Source organism: Lepidothrix coronata, unplaced genomic scaffold, assembly GCF_001604755.1.
Source record: "Lepidothrix coronata isolate B3197 unplaced genomic scaffold, Lepidothrix_coronata-1.0 Scaffold1, whole genome shotgun sequence".
Taxonomy (NCBI): Eukaryota; Metazoa; Chordata; class Aves; order Passeriformes; family Pipridae; genus Lepidothrix; species Lepidothrix coronata.
The window spans coordinates 13223184-13248244 of NW_016690181.1; the positions used below are offsets into that span (position 1 = coordinate 13223184).

At 40.9% G+C, this 25061-nt stretch overlaps 1 protein-coding gene across 7 annotated transcripts in view; it reads right to left on the reverse strand.

The window, feature by feature from the left end:
* OSBPL5 (oxysterol binding protein like 5) overlaps positions 1–25061 on the reverse strand; it is a 177753-nt gene that overhangs the window by 23667 nt on the left and 129025 nt on the right. For all 7 annotated transcript variants that reach the window (XM_017813172.1, XM_017813166.1, XM_017813136.1 and 4 more), the window contains 5 exons: positions 22556–22636; positions 21803–21904; positions 19927–20130; positions 13983–14067; positions 4658–4829 (listed from right to left, as the gene is read on the reverse strand). In XM_017813172.1, the coding sequence (XP_017668661.1) occupies positions 4658–4829; positions 13983–14067; positions 19927–20130; positions 21803–21904; positions 22556–22636 (644 nt within the window). The remainder of the gene's footprint in view (positions 1–4657; positions 4830–13982; positions 14068–19926; positions 20131–21802; positions 21905–22555; positions 22637–25061) is intronic.

Here is a 25061-nt window from a genome sequence, read left to right on the forward strand (position 1 = left end):
ATTTAAAAATCAATAAAAGCAAGTATTTTCACACACACATCCCTCCCTCACCCACCAAACTAACCTGGGGAATGGGCTTTCCACAGACAATGCTGTGTAGAAGAACTGAATTGAAAGCATGGACTGGACAATTACATGTAAGAAGAAGATTCAAATTGTAAGAGCATCCAAAGAAAAGTATGAAAGACGTAGCAAACTTCATGCTCAGTGATCCAGGCTTTAGAGAATGGGGAGAATGCCAAAAATTCTCTCTCAAGTAGCCTATAGCATCTCCATTTGAAAAAGCAGATGCAGTTCATATGACAGATGGCAAACATGATTACATGGGCCAGAGGTCAGGTGCTGAGAAGTATTCACTAACTGCCCACTTTTAAAAGTGATATTTAGCACAAGCTTCAGTTTTCCCTATTCATATATGTCTTTGCACACACTTTACCTCTTTCATGGCCTAGCATTGCTCTCATGTGCTGAGCTTCTCAGCTTGTTCTTCCTCTGAAAATTTCTTTCTCAAGTTCTCATGCAAAATTGCACTCAGAGCAATAAAAAAAGGTTTCCTATACAAGGGGTTTCAGACAATCTAAACAGGCCCTGGATCTTTGTAACTTCCTGTAGTCCTTTTCTCTCTCAAAGGAAGATTTCTTTCCTCAGTACACAGGAATGTTCTGTCAAGCTTGAAGTCTCTCTATGATGGGCCTTTTCTCCACCCATTCTGGGCTTGTTCCAATTTTTATTAGAGATGAATGCTGAAAGTTCCCATCCCTTGGTCTTCCTCTCTTTCTTTTTCTTTTATTTTTTTTAAAGATAATTAGGCATTGCTAGGTAGAGCCAGATTAACTTAAAAAAAACCAAACCAAAAAACAACAGAAGAATCAGAACACAGAACTGGCATCAGCTTTTCAGAAGATCTCATCTTCCAACTATGCACTGAAATAAGCTCATGATTTTTAACCTGCCAAGCAAGCCACACTGCAACAGTTACAGCTCAGTTTCCGGAGGAGCCCAGTTTCTAGAGTTCTTTTGAAAGTGTCATCTACAGCTTTCTGTGCCTTTAGAAAATCTTTCTTTTCATTCCATTTGTAACTGTAGGTATGTCTGCATATGGAGCTATGTGTGTATATGTATATACAAACCACGAGGTTTTTTAATTTACAGTTGTACCGTATAGTAAAACTAAGATCATAAATCAGAGAGTCAATGATCAGCACTAATAATTTGCTATTAGACATCACATATATTCATCATTCTAGTGCCAGGATGTTACTTCTCTATTTTAGGCAGCAACCAGCAAATATAATGACTGATAACCAAATACACTAGATGCACAGATTATGCATACATTAGTTTGAGATAATAAAAGAGAAAAAAGATGAGGTGAGAGCTGTCTAGAGAGATTATCCCATGATTCCTCACCACAGCTACTTCCTGGATGGTAGGTTCAGGAAGTTATTAATTGCTGATCATTTAAATACCTAATTTATTTCTTATTTTTTCAATGATCAGCTAAATATGTGAGTTTTGCCTGTGGTTGCTTTGCTCCCTTTACCTAGTGAAAGTTTTCTCCATGGGATAAAAATGCTTATAAAACACTGCATTATAAGGCTTTTGGTTCATGGCTGAGAGTAGCCCTTGTTTCTATCTCACATTTGTAAGAAGAGCAAGTGTTTTTCAGTGTCACCTGCTGCACATTTGAGAAGTACTTGAAGTTTCAGTGGAATAAGTGATGATTTTCTGTTTCCTGTGACCTCCCCATTATTTTTCAAGGATTTCAGATTTAGTCCAAGTGGGAAATAAATTCACATGAAAGTTCACTCAGCTGTGGACTGATTGCCCACCAGCCACAAACAAGGCAAGACTTAACACATCCAGAGCAAAGGAGCCACTCTGGGGAACCAAAGGGAAAACAGATGCTCCTCATTCTCAGGAACAAATATGAAATGTTGGAGTGGAGCCAGGCTCTTCTATTCCTCCAAACAGAATTATCACTGAATACGTATGATATCCTAAAAACAAAAGCCACATCATGAGCTTGAAATAAAATCAGTGTAAAGACTTTTCAGGGGCTTCCAATGGGTTTTGAATCAGGCTGTAAAAGCTGGGAGGGAATAACTATGCTAAAAGTCAGCACTGGATTTCCACCATGAATGTGAATAGCCTGGAATTCTTCATGACTAATTTACCATTTCAGCATATTGGAGTTGTCTTATACCAGTGCTTTATTCCTTTAGTGGCATTCCTGGAAACATCAGTCACTGACCAGGACTTTTTTAGATTTGATACCACTCTTCTACACAAAGCAAAGAAAAAACTTAAGCTCCTATCAAACAAGTAACCAGCCAGATTCCTGGGGTTGCTGGAGATAAGACATGGAAGCCACAAGAAATACAACCTCATATTAAAAAGAAGAGTGCCTGGTACCTAAAGGTCTCTTGTCTAAAATCAACAATTTACACAGTACTTTAGCCTTTGATTCACTTGCACTGTTCTCTCCCTCTCATTTTCATATGCTACTGAAGACATGGATTTTAAAATCACTGTATAATCTTGATTTGTTTCCCAGCAGGAAAGAAGCAAATCAGCCAGCAGACAAATGTAACTTTGGCTCAACAGAAAATGTGCCTTTGCCAGCTCCCAAGGGGGTTTTGTTCTCCCTGTAATATCCATCATCTCCCCTTTCTTTTTCTGTTCTTGACAGAGTAGTTTGGCTAATTTGAAGATAGAGTTAAATGTAATTAACTGGCCCCCTAACAACAGCATACCAATTTAATTGGTAAGATTCCCCGTAGGGAAAGCATTTAATTAGAATGATTGAATCCCTGTGAGGAAGTCACTGTCACTGGCAACCAAAAACCCTCTGCTCAGCACTTGCACGTCTTGGGTTTTGTGTTCTCCCTTACTTAAACTTTCTTTGTTCCTCCAGGGATGAGAGCAAGTCAGCCCCCTATCTTGCAACCATCAAACTCCCCTGGGCTTTGAGCACTGGGGAATCCAGGTACACATTCAAAACAGTGGTAGGACTCAGAAAAGAGAGTGTAGTGTCCAGATGACCAGATGCTGAACACCCGATTTGAACCAGACTCAGCTAAAATTTGAGCCTATCACAAAAATCTGATTCCACTTATGGGTACTCTGTCCTGCTGAAAACTCTGCCCTGTGTGCTAGTATTGCTGAGACCCATAATTCAAGAGGGCTTTTAATGCTGAACTACTAAGAAGTGAAATAGAGGCACATTTAAGTGTCATTCACGCATCATATTTTGAAGAAATACTTTAATACAGTTTTAACTGTATCTTCTGTACCTCCTTATAGTAGCCATGGGTTTGCCTGAATGTTCTCAGTGCCACAGGCTCTATTTTAATATTATGTGTATTTCTGTACACACATTCATCAGCTGAAAAATAAGTCCACTGCATTCCTGAATTCATTATCACAGCAAGCACAGAGACTCTCTCTTAGGCATAAAGAAATTAAAAAGTAAAGTATTAATGGAAGAAGCCCAAGAACAATAGAAGCATTTTTATAAATATCAGGGCACATGCCCTGGTAACACATCAGATTTCCTTCTCTTCTCCCATTGCTCTTCAGTAAAGCTCTTCACATTCTAACTAAAAACCCAAACAACAGGACTGGACAACACATGCTGGGAATACCAGAGCCTTTCAGGGCACAGGTCAGACCAAAATGCTGCCACCCCTTCAGTCCCATGGGACCAGAGATACCTTCACACTCTGAACAGGACTGAGATCCCTGCTGTTATAACAGAGCCTAAGAAAACCACTTAAAGATGAGGTCCCACTGTGCAAGGCTTCATCTTTGCAGACTGCAAGAATTGCTACCCTGAAAACCGTGTAACCAATGGTGCATTGCTGTGAGCCTTAAAAATCAAATTTGAATCAGCAGAACTAGAAATAGACACTACCCCTCCCAGTTCCCACTCCAAAGGCCAAATGTCTATACCAGAAAGATTTTTGAAGTTGCTTATTCAGCTATAAGCAACAGAAAGGCCTGGGGGTTTTTAATGCCTACAGAGCTTTGATGTGGGTTGTTCCAAAATGCTGCAGTAACACCAGGAATATGAATAGAAAGGAGGCTTATATAAAAATTTATCTGATGCATCAAGGAAGAAATTGGACACCACTCAAAACCCCTGTAGAGAGAGAAAGTAATTACAAAAATAAGTATGCAGTGTGTGCACTCTGCTGACTATGACACAGTATTATTAGGAAAGAGAACACATTATTAAAAAATAGATCAGTCTCAGAGCCATATGTGCTAGCAACACACAGACATTGTTAGTAACTTGTCTGTGTAACTGCAGGTCTGCTCTAGCAACTAGATTCCGCAATCTTTACTCAGGCAAGCCATTTTTCATGCCAACATCTCCAGACACCATTTTGGCCCAAGCAGGGGATAGAAGAAAACTGGTTATTGTTTATGTACAAATGAACACAGCTGAGGTTCCCCCCAGTCTGTGTGCTCAAGCATTACGTGGCAACAAACCTCATACACACCAAGCCCATATATTAGTGAGGAAGTCAAGCAGCAGAATATACAGACTGGTTTTTAAACAGGTTTCCTTAGTGGACTCTGGCTAGATTGTGCTAAAGTTTGAGCCATAAAACACCTCTCTGTGCATTAAGAAGTGACAGCCCCATCTTACTGGAAGAACTCCTGGTCTGACATAGCACTTGTGTGCAAGAGGTGGTTGATCCCCGCATGCGCAGAATCACTCGAGCAGTTCATTTCTCCATCCTTTCCCTGCTTGGAGGCACTGAGACGGAAGAGGCTGGAGCAACGAAGGGCAAGTTCCAAAGCATCCAGCCAGCATCGGCCTGTCAAAACAAAAATAATTATTTAAGCATAGGAGAGTAAGTAAGACAATTCATGCATTGCTTCTCAAAAGCTTCTGGCCTGGGAGTAAAGCTCATTAAAATTCAGGAGGTCACTGTGTACAGTATAGTCTTCCTATAAATAGTCCCTAGGTTATCTTGCCAGAAATGGTGTGTTTTAGTGGCTGCATGAGTAACACATCTGCATTGGTAATACAGTGGGAAAGTCATCCAACTTCCTCTTCTCTAATAACATCTCTTCTTCTAAGATATGAACTTGTTCATATCCTTTTGCCCCTTTCTGACTCAGTCTGAGATGCAGGAAATGTGTACAGGTATGGTGCTTTCAAACCCCCTAGCAACTCATGTCTGCAAGTAATACACCCCAAAAACATGTTCAGCATTTGCCATCCCCACCACACACACTACCCAATAAATACTGAGCCACTGTGCTGTGCAGGAGTGATTCCTGCTCAGTCTGGGATCACTGAACTGCAGCCTGCTCAGGGGTCCCGCACAGGGTGTAGTGCTGCAGTAACAATCATCCCGATCAAGATGCAGGATGGTCAATATTTGCCAGAGTGATTAAGACTAGAGAGAGTTGCTTGTCAGGCTGGTCACCTTCCTCTTTCTCTGCATTTTTTTTTCCTCTTCTTTATTCCTTCTCTCTGCCTAGTCAGATAATCTGAGTGGAATATCATTTTTTCTTATCACAAAATATCTTAACCTGAGGAGTCTGTTTTGCAGCTTTAAGCATGGCACAGAGACAAGATAAACTGCAGTACCTATGCACAGCCACACTGGATTTCCTTATGGCCTGCACAGGTCTCACAGACAGACAGCAAATGAAAAGCGTGGGAATCCAAACTGACTCTCGGCTCTGTTTGCAATGATCCGTACAAGACTACAAAGCTGTGTGTCAAAGCCTAATCACCACAGTGCTGGAGCTCCTGTATTCCTGGAAGTACCTGAAAATAGCCTGCTTCTATAGTGCAGTCATTAATGAGGCCAGGACACCTGCAAATTGGCTGAACATTCGAGAACTGAGTATCAAGGGAGTTATCCTCTAATTTCAAGCATGTAAAACAGAGCTCTTCATTACACTTCTCAGAATTCATTTTGCAATAATTAGAAGCGTGCTTGAGAGGCAGTGAAGAAAACAAAAGGATTTTGCTCACTTTTGGCAAGTGCTACAAACAGGTTTTCCCTGGACCACATTCATTCCTAGATCGCATTTGGGAAATTTTTCCATTACCTTCAGTTCTATCACACAGCATCAAGCACGTGCTGTTCTCTTGGGCAGAGCTCCCATCAATTTCTATATGACCAAAACATGGCTTTATAAGAAGATCAATGAGAGTCTAAAAAAACCTCTAGAACATATGTACATAAAGACACATTTATACATTTGAGTGGCTTTCAGCACTTTGACACAAAGCTGCACCAGAAAAATAAAAATACCTCAAATCTGTGAAGAATTGCACTTGAACATTTAGCCACAAACACTGCAGAGCCCATGACTTATTCTAATTTCATCCTATAAATTCCTTCAGCATCAGCTTCTGATTTAATAATAACATCACAAATAATGGTTAATAAAAGATTGAAGGCTGTTGGAATTGATTTCACACTATTTTGTATTTAACAAATATTCTTGCATTAAGGCTTTACATGCAGAGATTTATTCCCTTCTCACCTTGTGGAGGATTTGCATGGATAACCCATTAGAGCTAATGGCTGCACTGAGCACAAATCCACTTCCTTCTACGTATCCCCTCTCCCCCAAACCCACCAAGATGGAGGCTATTCCTGTTTCAGGCTATTCCACACAAGAGAGCACCCTCCTACTCAGGCTCCCTGCCTTGACTTACCTCTGCCTTTACCTTTGCTTTTCTTCTCCAGCTCCACAGAGTGAAGACTGCATTATTTGACATTTGGAAATGCTGCATATGTCAAGATATTTTTATATTCAGTGGGCTTGTAAAATCAGGTGTTTTGACAGATAGGTTGGTTCGTAGCAGCATGAGCCCTTTGGGGCAGTCGTGTCTCCTCAGTGCCCTGCAGCACCCATGTACACACATTATCTTAGCATGGTTGTGGCAAGGGTGACCCAAAGCCTCCCTCTGACATCTCCCTCGCTGTGCCCCTGCAGCCCAACCCTCCCCAGGGCTGTAGGCAGAGCAGGCCACACTGGCCATGGCCTCATGGGAATCTCTTTTACCCCCACTGCCACAGGTATTCACCAGTACTGACATGAGCTTACAGGCTTGGTCAAAACTTTGGGGTTCACCATATCACCAGAGGAAATTTCTACATAATATATCTAGGGTTTTCATCTCTTTAGATAACTCCCTGGAAGGGGTTATGAGTAATTTGGATCTTTGTTGAAGCCTTATTCAAAGAGCCTAACTTAAAAAAAAAAAAATTAAAAAATTAAATATTCATTTTAATAGTCCAAGGTAGATACACAAAACTTTAGAGGAACTCACTGTTCATCAGCAGTCAGCATTACTTGTACTCTGCAGAAAACAGAAATGGCATCAGTCTACACCCTTATTTTCATTCCTAACAGAAAATGAACTGAAGGGATGTACACCATCCCCAAGCTAAGAAATGGGTCTTCAGCCATCAGGTGGTGCTGTGAATCCAAACAAATATATGTCACTAACCCAAAGGTAAAATAAGGGCTTACCTCTGCAAATGAAAAGGTTACATTGTCTGCAAGTGTGTTAATTGCAGTTCAACACTATAAAATTATACTCTCTCAATTACAGAGATTGCACACAAGATAAACCCGTTTCCTTGCTAAAAGCCTTTATGAAGTGTTTTTACATTTGAGTGACCTTGTTGTTGAGTTATATTCTTCTTTATTGTGAAGATGACACAAAAATTTTAGCATTTGGATTACTTAATTGCTTACCTCACAGGTCTACTCACTCCCTCAGGAACTGCAGAAGGGGAGAAAAGTATGTGGTCACATAATTAAAGGCTGTCATCTACAGTCATGGCAGTCTGCATGAAGGCTACATGACTGCCTTAATTCTCACATATTCTAATTTTGAGTGATTGATTCAAGTAGGATTTTTTGTATACAAGGTAATTAGATCAGAAAAGAATCCAAAATGTGGTTCCTTCAAACAGGAACAGCAGCCCAATAGGATGCATATAAGGGAAGTAAAAAAAATTTACAATACTATTCTTTCAGAAGGTTTGAGGTGTTCAAAGCCTCAGTGTAAGACATTGCAATTGATTATCAGCTATAATTTTTCACAAATTGTGGTTTAAAATGAGCATATGTTGAAATTCTGAAGGAAACCCCAAAAGCTTATTGTCAGCCTATGGCAGAATCTCCACGTAGGCTTTTAAGCTCTTCTTAAATCAAATTATATGGAATCACAGAATTGGAAAACATTGGAAAACACCTCTAAGACATGAAGTCCAACTGATAATGCAGCACTGTCAAGCCACTATTAACCCATGTCCCTAAATGCCACATCTATACATCTTTAAATACCTCCAGGGATAGTGGCCCAGCCACTAGTGGCCCAGTGCTCATCCACTAGGCAGGTCACCTTGTCATGGTAGGAGATCAGGTTGGTCAAGCAGGACCTTCCTTTCACAAAAGATGCTCTGGCTGGGCCTGATCCCCTGGTTGTCCTGTATGTGCACTGAAGATTATCTGCTCTGTTAATATCTTCACCCCAATGATTACTTCTGGGGAATTTCTGCAGAGATCGTGTTGTCTCCAAAACACCTGCATTACCTCCTTCTGCTTGGGAGCTGTGAACAGAACGTTCCCTTTGAAATGTTATTTCTGAGCTTGACACTTTCTTCATTGTATTTAGAGTATTTTTGTTACTGACTTATGAGGGGCAGACCTAGAGTAAGCTGTGGCTGTTACCTGGGCTGCAGAGGGGGAAGGATAAAAGAGGGAGAGAGTAAAGTAGTCCATCTACACATAATACTCCCATGTATCTCACAAGGCACATAGAGGATTTACAAAGTTCGGCAATAGAAATCTTCCCTCCAAGCTAAGAGAATTCTCAGTGAGGGTAATAATGGGGAGAAATGACACCTCACTGTCAAGTCCAGCTAGACAACTCTGCTTGACAGGTGGCACAAGGAGGACATTTCATATCACCCATCTCTCAGCACCTGAACAGGTCATATGGGTAGGTTGCCCAGTCCCCCTTTGGCTCAAAAGGAACAAAGAGGAGAGAGTGAGACTCCTTGACAAGGCTGTTTCCTGGAGCACCAAAAGTGGATGTCCTAGCAGAGTGCTAGTGCTAGCTTCCATTCCTGCTCTGTTTTGTAGAAGCCTCTCTCCTTGTACCATTGGTTTCAACAGCCATTCAATATCCATTCCCACTCTAGTAAATGATGATCACAGCATTTGGCATGTGACAGAAGTCCCAGGAGAACAGGATGTCAGATGAACACATGTGCATACCACTCTCCTGTGCTCAACTGAAACATCCCCCCCAACACACACCCCTGCCAAATTCCAGAGTCTCCCCTGAGCACGCCTGTAACCCCTTTTCTCGGTTATATGTGTTTATAGTAAAATGGCAACAGTCATCAGTAACAATTTGAAAAAGGAAACTCTTTGAAAAATCAGTTAAACACAGTGGGGTTCCAAAGTTCCTTCCCTCTTGAAAGGTTTGGGAAAACAAATGCTAATAAAGGATGCATGTTGCTTTAACTTTGCAAAAACAAAGCTGAACATGCATCCCACATATGTTTTGAAACCTTCCATATGCTTTCTGCAGGCCTTTTGGCTCAGCAGGCTGGAAAAGCACCTTGTTGTCCTTTGAGATGATTCCTGCAGTACAGCTGTGCAAATGGGAAACACTACAAGTCCTGCAGGACATTGCCCAGGTTGGCAGGGCACTGCTGGCATCATTGAGAAACCTGGAGGCTGACAGGCTGAACAGGAGCAGGCACATCTTTGCAACAACTCATTTTTCTCACAGACAAAAGGAACTACTAAAACCAAGTGACAAAATCCATTTCTTCTCCTTCTTGGAAACCTCCCCCAGTCAATCAAAACAACAGAAGGTGCTTATGCTGCTAACCTGAGTTCAGTTCAGGGAATGACTTGAGTCTGTCCTAGTCTTTGAATAGATATAAAATTACAATATTCCACAGGACAAAAAAAAGAGGACAGCATTGAAAATACTAAGCTATTTCATTTTGAAATTCTTTGCAGTCACCATCACTCACCTAGAACAACTCATAATCTGATGTGCCAAGTCTACCTGCCACAGTTTGCAACAGCTGGTCACAGAGGACGCAGCCAATGCTCTCTCAGCACTCACCAGTAACAAAAACCCGCTCGAGATGGAATCACATCGTTGCACACTGAAATCTGTCTGGGACTATACTTCTTTTCCATTGCATTCCTGTAGCTACAGAACACCTGTGATGAATCTCTTGCCAATTAAGACTTCAAAGACTCACACTGAGTAACCATTCATTGCTCCAGAGAGGCATCACTAAGGGAATATTATTCTTCTTGAATTATTAAAGTCATCCAGTTTTGCCTCATGCCTCACGCTTACAAGATAGATGATTTTAAAAATCAACCTGAAGTAGACTGTCACCTGGAAATGATGAATTCTTGCTCAAGTGCACACAAATCAGGAATTGTGAGGAAGAGGCTGATTTGGTTCAGTCAGTGAACATTAAGGTCATCGTGTTCAGCTGACTGCTCATTTTGCTGTACCATTTGGGTGCCCGTGTGCATGATTTCTTGCACTTTGGCTGTCAAGATACAAGGATGTGAGCTCTCAGTTAGCTGCAGGTGCAATGTATGCACTGAGATAATGAAGTCTGGTTGCAAATGGTTGTATTTTAAACTGCTGTGGAAGGTCTAAGGACTATAAAAGGCAGACATACAGCTAAAAAGGTAACTTCTATTTTCTTCAGAACTGCCAGGATCCAGAGACATATTTCATCGTGAACTTGGTTTCAATTGCAATCTTGCTTCTGGTTCATTGCTTCTATGTGTGACCCTTATTTCAATAATCTAATTTCCTCTCTAGATCAGAGCATCAGTTCTGGAGGAAGGGCCAAATGCCTAGCAAAGAACAACAACACTGTGAGCCAGACCACGAGGAATTCCACACAGCTCCATCCACATTAGGTAATGGAGACTACTCAAAGCATGCCTGAAAGAGTGGACAGACGTAAGGAACAAAACGTAAGTGTGGTTTACAGTTCCACTGTTAAGCTTTTAACCCTTGGTCATCTGCCACTTTCAAGTCCCCTGGTAACCCCTTTGGTGGCAGTGTCTGCTGCAAAGTGGAGATCTGCACTGTGAAATTTAAGCAGGTGACTCAAAATGCATAGGAAGTCTGGGGCGCTGCTTAGTGAGACCTCAGGGACAGCCCTAGAACGGTCTGGGCAGGAAGTCTGGGGCAGATTTGAACTACTAATTCTAAGTCACTCATCAGCATAAATCTGAAATGCATACACAGTCACCAGTTTGGAAAAAGCAGTTTTCTTTTTTGAAACTGGTGAGAAAGACTGACCATGTCTGTACAGTTTGAGTCTTGCAGGCTGATATGACCTTCACAAAGCAGCACAAAACTGCTGCTGTGGTCTGTGAATGTGAAATCTACTGTAGCTGGGCGGTGGTTCTGCAGGCTGTCCAGAAGTCAGGATCTTAAATCCTACCAGCAGTCTGTCACAGATGGTATGGCAGAGGGGAAAAAAGGGATTCTGAAATGCTGAGAGAAAAAGTAGGCCATGTAGCTGCTGATCATGAAATAGCTGCCTGGATAGCAGAACTGTACATCTAACATATGCTGTAACTCAATATTCACCAGCAAGTCAAAGGACTCCACAAGTTAGTTATATTTGCCAAATGCTTTGTGGTTCATTTTCCACCACTGACATGGGAGACTGTGTTAAGAAGAACACAGTCAGGACACCTCCTCAGAGTTGCTGTAGATTCACACAACATTGCATCTACAGAGGAAATGTGAACATATTACAAATATACACTAACATGATACGAGGGAAGAGATTCTACCTGCCCCGCTTGTGTCAGCTGGCTTAGCTCATTCTACCTCAATCTTCCAACTCTCTTGACCATAAGTGCATCTTCCAGGTTTGTCCAGTGCATTAAAGAAATGAAACAAATTCAGGCACACCCTTCTGGAGCAGCCTCTTTACAACAGGTGAAGCTGTGTAGCAGTCTACAACCATTACAGTGGTGTCTCCTGGGCTTACAAACTGTATTAACTGCAAAGTACAAGCCTTAATTTGCTGCAGTTCATATAGAATTCTTTAACTGTAACAGTTGCTGCACCTCGTATCTTTGTCTGCACATGTTTTACATGACCTACTGACCTTAATACCATCTCCAAGTCACTCATCTCCAAGTGCGACACCCATGTGTTTGCCCATTTGTCAGCTCATCTACCCTGCCCAATGGAGTGGACACCCCCAAACTCCCCCCACAAAGGCTAACTAACAAACAAAAGGAGCACAGCACAGTCACAGCACCAGGACAGCTCCTGTGTTTGGGAAGGAGATATTCTTCCCTCTTGTCTGCAGATTCATGTCCTTCCCTTCCTGCAAAAGGTACGGCCACTTCTTATTGTTCACTGGCCTCAGCTGTGAAGTCAAACACTCTCACTCAGATGAAAATTGCACCATTTTTCATGCTAATATTTCTAGTGCAATACAGTATCTTTTTTTTTTTTTTTAAGTCAACTGCTAAATGGTCAGATCCCAAAGCCTCACTTCACATTGGCTGCAGAAGTCACCTCCCCAGTCTCAGAATCTCTAAGGCATAATGTGGGTGCTCCACACCTGTGCAGGTGGCTCTAGGGCATTGCTGTTCAAGAGCATATATTATTTCATCCTGAACCAAAGGCCCTAGTTACTTTCTACGTACACATTTAAGATATTTGATTGAGAGGTATCTCAGTTCCTCCTGCTTCCCTTGACCACGTTAGCTCTTCATCTAACATTGAGAAGAGACAAAGTAAAGGAAAATCATGCTAAACTCTAAAGTAACTCTGCTTTCATTTGCCCAGCCTCTGCATGCTTTCCAAGAATATCTTGGCTTTCAAAATGTGTTCCGGTAACTCACTATTTTAAGCTCTTATGATACCAGAGACAGGTAATAATTCACTGGGCAGAAAACTTCCCACAGTCATTTTGATACTGAAAATTCCATGTGCCAGATATGGTCCATTTTGTGCTTTTTCAGCACATGTTGTATGACCCAGAGAGAGAGATCACAGCTAGAAAAGTCTTACCTCTGATGATCTCTTGGGAGATATTGCTAGCTTGAGAGCCTTTACAGGTGACATTAGAACAAATCTAAAGCTATTCTACCCCATGTAAGGAGCACATGGGATACATGAGCCCCCTTGGTGGGGTAGGTGAAAAATATCCATAAAATGAACAGCCTGGGTTAATTTGCTAGAAAAAAAAATTAGAGTAGTCTGAAGGTCAAATGGAATGAGAACATGTTTTTAATCTTCTTATCTACTTATAAATCACTGATATTTTAGGTCCACTAAAGTCATTTGTAGAGATTTTCACATAGCAAGCTGGCATGTCTGTTATATATTGACCTAAATTTACCTTCCATAATTTTGTGAATTCCCAGAATAGTATTTTAGATGTGGGCTGGTTTACCAGTATCTGGGCCTGTTACACTGCAAACCCTGGGACAACAAGTTTACAGGAAAATTCTGGTGGCTGAAAGATATCTATCAACAGTTCTTCAACATTTCTATGCCATTTTCCTCCAACAGATCCCTACCTAGTGTAAGACGTAGGCAGATAACACATTGAAGTCTCTGCCGAACTGAGGAAACAGTTAAACCCCCCTCTCATCTAAATTTTGGGATCAACTCCCTTCATCCTTTAGTTTATACTGACTTAGTGTTTTTCCTCTCTTAGAAGCCTAGGTCCTTCTTCCATACACATGGGCAGAAAGGTGGTTGTTTGGGGAGAGAAATGAAATGTGCCTGTAGTCTGCTTGATCTACTCCAACCACTGCTAAGTAGCAGCATCTCAGGCTGGGTGAGTTGCCCTTTTTTCCTTTATACACTAATTTTTTTGCATCAACATATTTTTTTAACTAGCAGAAAGTATGCAATCTGGAGAAAGCAAATGAAACCCAAAACTTACCATCTGATTCGGAGGCTGCTCTGAAAATCAAGTAGCTGCTGGGAAGAGGCTGAGTGATTGAACCAACATTTTCTCCCTTTGGCCCCTGGAAATGCACACAGACACAAAGATGTAAGGCACAGAAGCTGCAATGGACTCTTCAATGTCTTTCTACCCTTGCCAGGCAGAGTGTGCATGATTGTGATAGGAAAGAAAGAAGGAGAAGATGGAGTAATTTAGAAAGACTCACTAGTAATCATGACACTGCTGCTGCAGCTCCAAGGCAGTAATGAGCTCCTACGTAAATGGGGCTTGGTCTAACCTATGCTCAGCCCAAAACCTACTATGTTCATTCAGATCTTCAGAAATGGAAGGATCTTGTTGCTGTCATTTCGGACAAAACCAGTCAAATATTTTCTATTAGCCAATATTTTCTATTCTTTGTGCAAAACCTGAATGGCCCATGTGCACGTCTTACAAGCTCCATGAGGTGCACATGGACTCACAATGAAACACCTTTCATGCACCACCACAAAAGCAGCAGAGCCACACCTTGTGCTGTGAGTGCCTTGAGCAGAGAGGCAACGGCAGCTTTTCTGGAAGGAAACAAAGGGAAAACTCCATCCTGAAAGCCTGTCTGTGGGAAAGGTGGAGACAGGCAAAACCACAGACTGAGGACCAGAGGTCTCCCAGCACGGGCATGTGCTGTGGGGTTGCAGTCTTTCCTCTAAATCCTGAGCCTTTGAGAACCCTTATTCTATAGTGCCTGGGGTGACGGCCACCTCAGGCTTTGCATGTTTATGTTGCTTTTAGTTTAGAAGCTGTGGCAAAAGAAAACAGTGTCTTATAAACATCCTGCCACCATCCTTTCAGCATGACCCTCCAGAAATGATGCCCAGGGAGGCAGAGTCCACCTTGGATTAGGCACTTCCAATGGAGCCACAGGTTCCCACCTTGATCTCCTCTCTGTTTTCTCTGCTTTTGAACTACAGAAGCTGCTAAGAAAAAGCAATTCTGGTACCCAGTGAACACAGCTTCATCCTCTACATGGTATGGACTTTGCGTCATAACCTATCTGAAATAAAAAGGGATCCCTCCTCTTCCATTGCGTTTCCAAAGTTAACCAGCCTCCTCCAGTTCCTTCTCTTCCTCACTTTGTAACAAAAAACACGAAAGTAGGTTCTTCTTCAAATATGCAGACATGATGTCAGAAATAAAAGCATAGGAGAAAGCATCACCAATACTCTCATGCCCACTGTGACAACGGCAGGGTGGAACAAGCAGTTTTCTCCAGGATGCTCCAATACAGATCTCCTTGAGTTTCTAGAAAATACCACACAATGCTGAAAATCTGTAGGCAGATTTCTGCAGTTTGAGTATGACTCTTCTCCCTAACACAGGCCTCTATAGTATCCAATCCTGTCCCTTGAAAGAAGGATTTCTCCCTGTCATTAGTTTATAAGCGCAGAACTGTGACCACAAGTGAAAATTGCTTCTGTACACAAGTGCCTCATAGTTAAATGGTGCTTTTAACTGGATTTTGGTTTTCAAGTTATACTCAGAAAACCAAAATTTGGAAAGAACGAAGAATGCAAGCATTGGAAAGGCATAAAATTGTATGTGAGTGTACGCCACAAAGACGAAGTGCTGAGAAGACAGCAGTCTCCAGTCAAGCTTCTTGCCTTCACATCTACAGGGTTCCTCTGCTGCCAGGAGAAACTGGGATCCTCATTATTCACTTTATTTTTCCCCTCCCCTCTCCCACAAGAGGTTCACAAAATTAAGACTGTTTAAAGGCTTAATAGTCAGGACTGGCAAGGTTGAGATTTGATTAGTAAACCAGAGCAGAGCAGCTTAAGACATTACTAGTGACATTAATGCAATCAGGCATCATTCCCCGTGGCATTTTTCCTTTCAGTGGCTTGCAGCTGAGCAGGGTGTTTGAGAACTGTTGATAACACCATTAATTGTGTTTTCAGTGCAGAGGTTGATATTTGCTCTATTTGAGGAAAAAACCCACAACCAAACAGTACACATACAGAGAAACAATATCAAAAAAAAGGGGTAGATGGGAAAGAAGGGATAGCACATGGGAAGGAGGGGATAACACAAGAATTTAAGAGACATTTAGGCATGTGGATAAACTCAAGAACCAGCCAGATCACTCTGTCAAGGAAACATGCAATAGTGAGGCATGTTCATATATGGAGGTGGCCATTTCCCACAGAAAGCAAAGAAAAGAGAGGAGGCCATAAAAATAAAGTCAACATCTGGACCGAATGAATGATGTTCTGTATCTGCACAGCAGAGATAATGATGCTTTCTGTCTCCCAGCCTATGAGTATCATGTCTGTTTAGAGCCCAAGACCTCCAAGACAATGACCACCTCTCAGTAAAACTGAGCGTTATCCCTGCTGCATCAGGACCCAGAGCTAAGCTGCAGCCCCCAGGCAGTACAGCTAAGAAAGGATAACCTTCATCTCATTACTGTCTTTACATTTGATTTGAGAGTCAAAAGTCATTATCAAATAGAGGGGTGACTAGGCTTTGAAAAATTGAGTGGACTGACAGTTTTACATAGTATGACATCTTGGAGAGCTATAAATCAAAGCTTAAAGAAGGGGGAAAAATGTCATTAACAGTATTGTGCATAATTGTAAGGATGAAGATGAAACTGTATTCTAGAATGGAATAAACAACTGCAAAAGCAGGGGCACGAGCCCATTACTAGGACTTTTTCTTTAAAGGAATGACTCGAATTTCTTTAAAATCAACAAAATGAAAACTATATATATTCCCAGATGCAGTGGGTCTGACCCCTACCTACTTAGTGCTCTAAATAAATGTCAGAACAAGCTGCAGATAACGAAAGCCTTTCCACACCACGCTGTTCAGCCAGCTTCTGAGCAAGCTCAAAGGGAAACAAGACCTATTCCAGGACATTTTTTTGGGACAGCCAGGCAAACCCTGCAAGCTGATAGCCCTACACTCCCTCTGTGAAGCAAGAGGACAGACACCCACATAAGCTGGCATTCCCCAGTCTCTTGCAGTCATGTCTCTTCCCAGGAGCAGCGTGGGATCACACTGCCCTCACACAACAAACAAAGTGCCTCTGCAGCAGCATTTGGAACATGTGGGGCAACCTTTTCTTACTGCTGCTTGCACTGCTGGCTGATTTTGAGACCTTGGTGGTTTTGGCCTTGGATTTACAAAGGCCTGGGCAGAGCAAATAGATAAAAGGTCTAATTCATTTGCACTGCAAAGGAGTTTCAGGATAAAACTCTCAAAAAGCCAGGGAAGTGGTGTAGAATAAAGAACCTGTTCCCTGAGCAATACGCTTCTAAGAGTTCTAGACCTCAGAGAACTTCACAGGAAAACAGTACCCTGGTGCATGTATTTAGCTTTCAACTATAAGCAATGGGCTTACATTTCACCTTGAAAGGCGGCCTAAAATCTCACCCCACTCTAACCAAAATTAAATGCCTGCATATCAAATTTACTTAGCTAGCACTACCATAAATTCCTATGGCAGTGTCTGAACCAGTCATCTGTTCCAGGGCTGAACCCTGTAGTTAGATCCAAACATACGCTGGGCAGCCAGGCCAACATGTACAAAGGTGTTCAATAATAACCACAAGTTAGCTGCAAGTTCCCTGATGCAAGTCAAAGTTGGACCATCAACTCTAGTCTGGACAATCCTCGAAAATTTCACAAGCCATTTTGGGCAAAAGTGAAAGTTGTTGATCCATATTTTTCTATTATCTATTATCTATTATTTATCTATACATATGTTTCTGTTGTGATGGACAGTAACTTGGGCTTTTTGCTTAAGCTTAGGCTAATCTATATTTTACAAAAAATAGACCTTCTTTGCATAGTTATACACAACCAATTTAGATCAGACAATTCTCCTCCAGTTGCTTTAAAAGGAGGCTGTGAAATGACATAAAATGAAACTATTTTTGGCACTTTCAGCCTTAAACTGATGTCAGAGTGCAGACAGCTTCTTTGACATCAAGAAGTTCACTGGTGGATTTCTTCTTGATGTATGTTTTGGTGTTTACCTCATGGCTGAAAGCATCTATCACAGACAACAATCCAGGCTGAACTCAGGTTTCAGGGAATTTCCTAGTATGCAGCTCAAATGTAGCTCTCTAAATATGTCTCAAGAGCCTTAGAATATTAGTTTGACTTTAAAATTTAAACCTCTTTGGATTTCCTCTAGTACACAAACATTTTCAGAGATACACTCCCTTCACATTTAATATACTAATTCCTATTTCTATCATGTATTTTCTCAAGAGACACAAGAATTAGATAAACATACACACACTCAAATACATATAAATGTTGATAAAAACTTCTTTCTTTTGGATGCTTTATATCAAGGGCAGGGCATTCTAGCACAACACTTCAGATCTGTCAGCAACACTACTTTTCAGTACCTGACTGCACTTTTGATTCTATTTTTCCCTATCTCTCCTGACTGTGCTTCTCAGAAGAATTCCCTTGACCTGTCAAATCACAAGGAATGCTTTTATTGACAGACAGTAAATTATCAACAACATTCTTGGGTGAAGGCTCTGAATTAAAAAAGCATCAAAACTCTCAAAACTGAATAAGAAGCAAGGTAGCAAAGAAACCCTTGGGACTTTGAGCAAAAACAATGCATCTAGGCACAAATCAGAGCTGAACTGCTGACAGAAATCAGCAGCTCTTATCCCTGGTTGTTGAGGTTAATTTTAATTCTCTCCTCCTACCTTATTAAAAATCAAAAGACTTTTATAGTGATTGCACAGCTGTGTTTAAAACTGTTCAATTAACTGCACTGATGAGCAGAAGGGCATCTGCTTGATCTGCTCTCACAGGGCTTCCCTGTTTTGTTAGAACTTCTGATGCCAGTGACAAGTGTCTTCATTGCTCTCCCATGGGTCTTTCCAAGCACATTTACTCTGCTCACCACCTTGCAGCAAGGCACAAGCTTGTAATACTTTATTTACACTCATGATGTCTCCCAGAGAAATTATGTCTGCAATAACTCTGCCAAGTCACTGTTTTTAAGGGGGAAACAAGAGTTCAAGAACATTTAAGTTTTGTCTTCAGAGTATCTAATAGATGTGGCTCTCAGCACCTCTCAGGAGGTACTGGGATCTTCCTCTTTGTTCACAGGCATTAGATAATTTTTTTTCTTTTTTTTTTTCTATTCTTAAAGGGAAGAAGAAAAAGAAATGCAGCTCTTTAAAATTTGCAGGGAATTATTTTAAGAAGTGTGAAAAACTATTCATCATTTGGATTACAGGGAGATCCAGAGGTCACTGCAGGAGCTACTGAATGTACAGGAAGAGATTGTCTCAGCCTGAAGAATAACTAAAAGTGAAGGGGAGAAAACCTTGCTATTTCCATTTCAAAGACGAGACAATAAAGGCAACATATCCAAAGTCGCTCTTTTGTGGAACAGTCAAGGCTTGTGCAGACCACTGAGTTTCAAGTTCATTGCAAACAAATCCAAACCTCAGAGACTTTAGAAAAAAAAAAAAAGGTCAAATTATCAACCTGATTTTTTGTCACTTTGCCAGCCCTCTTCTAGTGTTGTGCAAAGCACTTGGTGCTTTGTGTGTCCGAGTTTTGGGGAATTTAGTTATTGGGTCTATTCCTCAATTCCTTTTAAAGATGTAGGCCATGGTTTGATAAAATTTCTAGGGATTGATATTTTTTTCCTGAACTAGCACATTTCCCATTTCCTCAGTCTGTGCATGCATCCATACACCAAGAATGACAAATCTCTGGAACTAGTCACAAGGACTATGTTCCTCAGATGCCATATAATGATCAAGCTTCGGTGTCTTTAAATCTTTTTAACCAGTCAGTTGCTAACAGCAACCGAATAACTGCAAATCTAGATAACATTAGTGCTCAGAAACTTTGGTGACCAAGCAGAGGTTGTTCAACTCATCAGGATTGTTACCTTTACAGCCCAGATTGATTGATCCAAAGGATGAAAAAGTTTAAAGCAGAAGCCATCCTTTTTGGAAGGTCTCTCGATCAGCTCACAAGAATGGAGCAAGATTGTCCCAACCCACTGTCCGATCTTTGGCGTCTTATAAATCAGCAGCACTCCTGGTTTCAGGACACACCACAGTTTGGTCCAGCTCTTCAGAGTCCCACGAATCTGGATAAAAAGCAGGGAGAGGATAAAAAGTTACACTTAGGTTGCTCCTTCAAAGAAAACCAGCATTTATTCAGTATTTATACAGTACTTCCAGTATGTTTATTCCAAGGCCACACCACTACACACGTCCTAAGGAAAATACACTGTGTTATCTGAGCAGTCCTAGGGATCTCATAGCAAAACCACAGACCTTGCAAACCTGAATATCAGAATCTAGTTTTCATATTTTTATTACTGGCTTAGTGTTCTTCATATTTTTATTACTACCTTAGTGTTAGCAGCTTGATTAATTTTTTAGGCAATCAGCACTGCTGGCCCATGTGAGAGTGATCTGTTAATAATCACGGAGGACATGCCAATTAGAACATTGCATATAAAAATGTTATAGCTAGTCTAACTTGACTTATAAGTCATTTTAATAGTGTTCTGCAAAACACAGCTATTAATGGATTTTGTCAAATACCCCATTTTTAAAAGTACCGTCTCCAGCTGATTTACTTCTCTGTCAAGCTCAGTGCAGCTCTCTCTTGTATAAAAGACATTAAATCTGATAAAGTATATTACAGATAACATCTTTAGGAATGGAGAAGCTTCTCAGTAAGGTTAGATTTTGCCTAAGGTCTTCTTGCTTTCAACGTACATAGGCCAAAACTCAAGTCTTATGTTAGCATTCTGTTTTTGTGGCTCAGCGTTACATGTTGCTCACCAGAAAATTCCAGCCACAGCAAACATGCAACAGGTGTTTTGTATTTTAAAAAAATCTCAACATTTATCCATCATTAACAGTAAACACTATGGAAACACTCTTTTGCCAAACTAATTTCTCAAATAAACTATAAGCATGTCACTTTTCCAGCCTCTAATACTGATCGTAGAACAATGTTGAAGGTTTTTCACATCAGTCAAATGCAATTGTATTGTTTCACAGAATCACAGAATCAACTAGGTTGGAAAAGACCTCTGAGATCATCGAGTCCAACCTATGACCTAAGACCACCTTGTCACCTTTGGAAATTAAGTTTTGCCAATAGGAAAGGGGCAACCAATTCACCATTATTTGAGAAGACTAAATGGCCCCAAAGGAGGAGAAAAGCAGTGCTCAGAGGTAACATCTCTCAATGTCAATCCAAATTTACTTTGCCACATACGAAGTTTCAGGACTTCAATGAGGAGCTGTCACTACTTGAGCCTGTGCACAAGAAGAAATTACAGTTGTCATCAGGTCCAATACATTTTGTTCTGTGCCATGACAACATAAAATCCAACTGTCAATAGGACAAGCTGTATCTGCCCAGGCTGTTTCCTGTCTACTCCCTCTTCAGTACAAAATCATATCTATGGGAAGAGGCCAACAGACACTTTCAGAGAGGAACAAAGAAAGAAACATCATCACTTCTATTTGCACTCTGCACTTTTTGAGACCTTGTTGCTGCTTAAGGACATGGAACAGATGGATTGAGTTAGGTTAAGAAGGAAGGTAAATATTCCACATAGTTCCACTTTTATAGCAGTTATTTAAGTACAGCTTTACAGCAACTCAAAATTATTTCAACTCAAAATTGTTCAGTCTTCCTTCACTCAAAAAAGTGCTTCTGAATAAGTGTCAGACACATTGACTACTTCTCACTTCTTTTTCCCTACAGCTTGAGAAGCAACTGTTTGTATTAAATACCTTCAGCCAGTCTGCTGTGATCACTACACTGGGATCCTTCAGAGCACTGAAGAGTTGTTTGGTAGCTCTTTTCTTCTCCTGTCTGTAATTTTTTTTCTGTACCTGGTTGAGAACAGAGAAAATATAGCTGCTGTAATCACAGCCTTTTTGGGGGAGGAAGGAACATCATGCATTAAGGACAGCTATGTATAGCACAGCTAGAACTTGACCCAGCACAAGTTCCCCAGAAATGAGCACAAGGAAGAAAAAAACCAGGCATTCTCTTTGCCCCTGAAGTTTCACTAAACATAACCTAGTTTGTCTTTTCTTTAGGGGGAATGGAAAGAGGCTGAATACCCAGTCCTCCTCACCCTCAAATTCAAGATATTAAATCTCATTTCACTCAAACCAAATTATTTATATTTAGGTTTGGTAGACAAGCAAGTGTTTGAGCTATAATTTGCTCAGATTGCCTAGGCAAACCCCTCCTAACAAAACCAGTGAAGGATTACAATCCTCTTGAGGTGCCTAATGTCTCTGGAACATACAAACATAGTGAAATAATTACACTGATCTGTTCTGCTTTCAGTATATAATCTAATCCTCTATACAGAGCCTGTAAATGCCCTTGGCCTATAATGACTCTTACAAGATTCAGAGGCTTCTCTGGGTCTTGGGAAATGGCTCCAAGTAGTTCCAGTGGTTTGTTTGGAAGGTACTATTTGTATTGTAAAAGAAAGTCAGCTGAGGTTGACTTGGCTGCTTTGCACATACCTTCAGTGTTTCCTTCTTCATGAATTTGGCCGTGGGAGACACACACTCTTTGTCAGACCCATTGCAAAGCTTATATTCAATCTAAAAAAAGAGGGAGAGAGAAAATAGGAATGTGTTAACATGAAGATGTTTAAGTTATGTTCTAATAAGAGTTGTTTATATCTTTTGGGAGCTGATTGCAGATTTCAGCAGCATAACACTAAGCAGGTGCACAAAATGCATACCTGCAGTGCAGTCCAAACTCCCTTCTTATACTCATATCTGGCTGGAAAATTCCCCCCCAAATTTTCTTGATATTTCTCCCATGCAGTTATTAATTTTGGTAAAAAAAAACACCAGCAAACAACAAACACAAAACCCCTTAAAAAACTCCATCCGATAAAACAAAAAAAAACCCCAATAAAATCAAACCAAAACAAAAACTTATTCCTATCTTTGAAAACTACTCATCTCTTTTCAGATCTGAAAGCATTTCAATTACTGGAATAAAAATTATGGGGAATCTGTTATAGATCTTTCAGAACTAGACTTGATACTGGCAATGACTGTTGCCCTAGCTGAAATGTCCAGAAACATGAGTGGGCAAGAAATTACTTAATAATGTTATAGATAATACAGGAAATCACCATCGTCTTGGCCTTGCAAAGCAAGGCACAAAATATATACAGTCACTTCAAATCATGTTTGATACTGTCAGGGCTGTTTAAATTCACTCTCAGAGGCTACTGATCTCATCACTGTGCTGACATGCTGAAAAAATGCTTTACTTCTGCTAGACATAATCACAATATTACTGTTACCAAAATAAAATACACTTAGAAAGTACAGCTCTCTGCAGTCCAGCTCACAACAAAGACCCCCACTTGGACAGGTATTGTCAGCAAGTTGTCGAAAACCTAGGGAGAGTTAGAGGTGTGAGAATTATGGTACACTCTGGACTCTGCTACTTTTTATGTGACCTTGGGGAAGTTACTTTCTTCCTCTGTACCTCTCTTCCTTCCAGCCTTTCATGTGTCTGATGCATTCAGACTGTGATCTTTTGGGTCAGGCACTGTCTCTCTAACTTATGCATGACAGTTTTATAAAAAAAGTTCAGCCCTTGGACACCTTGATTTAATGAATATGACAGAAAAATGAGCTGTACTAAGGAAAAATGTATCAAATATACTTCCTACTTATAAAATTACTGCTATGATGTGAAACAAACCCACTGGGCTCTCAGACTCTCTCTCCTTTATGTCATGAGTTGATGTGATCATTTTACAGTGCCTTCATTTCGAGAGACCCACTTTCTTTTTCCCTCCCAGTGACACAGAAACCTCTCAGGCTACTACAGCCACAAACTATGCTGAACGTTAGTGTGAGCAGAAAAATATTTAATGACAGTCAGATCAGTCCTTTTCACATGACTCAGAAAAAAACCACACAAATGCATGACCAGATCACAGCAAACAGGCCGTCAGCTGTGCTTTGGAGACTGTGGCAGGAGCAGAAATGGGAGATAAGGGAGCATGCTCAACTGACCAAAACCAGTAGATGATGCAGGATTAGAAATTATGGGCTGAAGGTGCTGTTTGCAACAGAGCCACAGTCACTGTAGAACCTGTTACTTGTTCTCACCCTTGCAGTAGTTTTTCACTAAAAACAGAACTACATGTAATACTTAAGAATAGAGAAATGAAAACTTTATGATGGTGCGTAAAGACCAGTGAGGTCCCTGATTGGACTGTTTAGTTTAGAAGTCAACTTGGTTCCACTCAAAGAAAATGCCACCTCTTGGGCTCCTGAAAACTATTCAGTATTTGCCATTTTTGTTTTCATAGAAAGCTAAGCCTGCCTCCTCTGCCTGCAATGCAATCTCTGATGCATATTTTGTATTTCTGTGCTTGAGACTTCATGGTAAGAACACAAGATTTATGGTGGGGACCTCTGCACAGATATGACATCTGAGCAGGGACTTGTGCCCACAAGGTCTTTGTCACATTTCAAAGGGCAGTAGTAGGCATTTGGGAGATATGCTATAAGCCTTTCTTTATGAAGAAACATTTCCAAGTGCTTAAATGTCTCTGAGCAAGAATCCATTCGAATTATTAGGAGATTATGCTTTCATGATTTGAGACATGTCCTCTGAAACCAGTCAGAAGAATTCTCCCCCTTTCTCCCAATTAGCAGGAAGAATGTCCTGTCCTTGAGCCAACTGTTTATTAGTAATTTCACTCCCTCTGGCCTGAGAGATCAGACACAGAGAGAAACACCGCGTACTATTCCTCATTAGCCAGTGTGAGAGGCAGAAAAAGGACAGATGTTCCCAAGATTCTAGGAAATACTGCTCAGGTGCCTGCAAAGCATCAGGATACAAAGAATGCTTTTTGTTCAACTAAATAAAACAAACTACAGTCCTTTGTTGTCTAGACAATTACACCTTAGCACTTATATAAGGAATAAAATTTTGCCCCTTAAGCTCATTTAGCTTGGAGAAATTTACTTGCAGATGAATTCAGAAAGG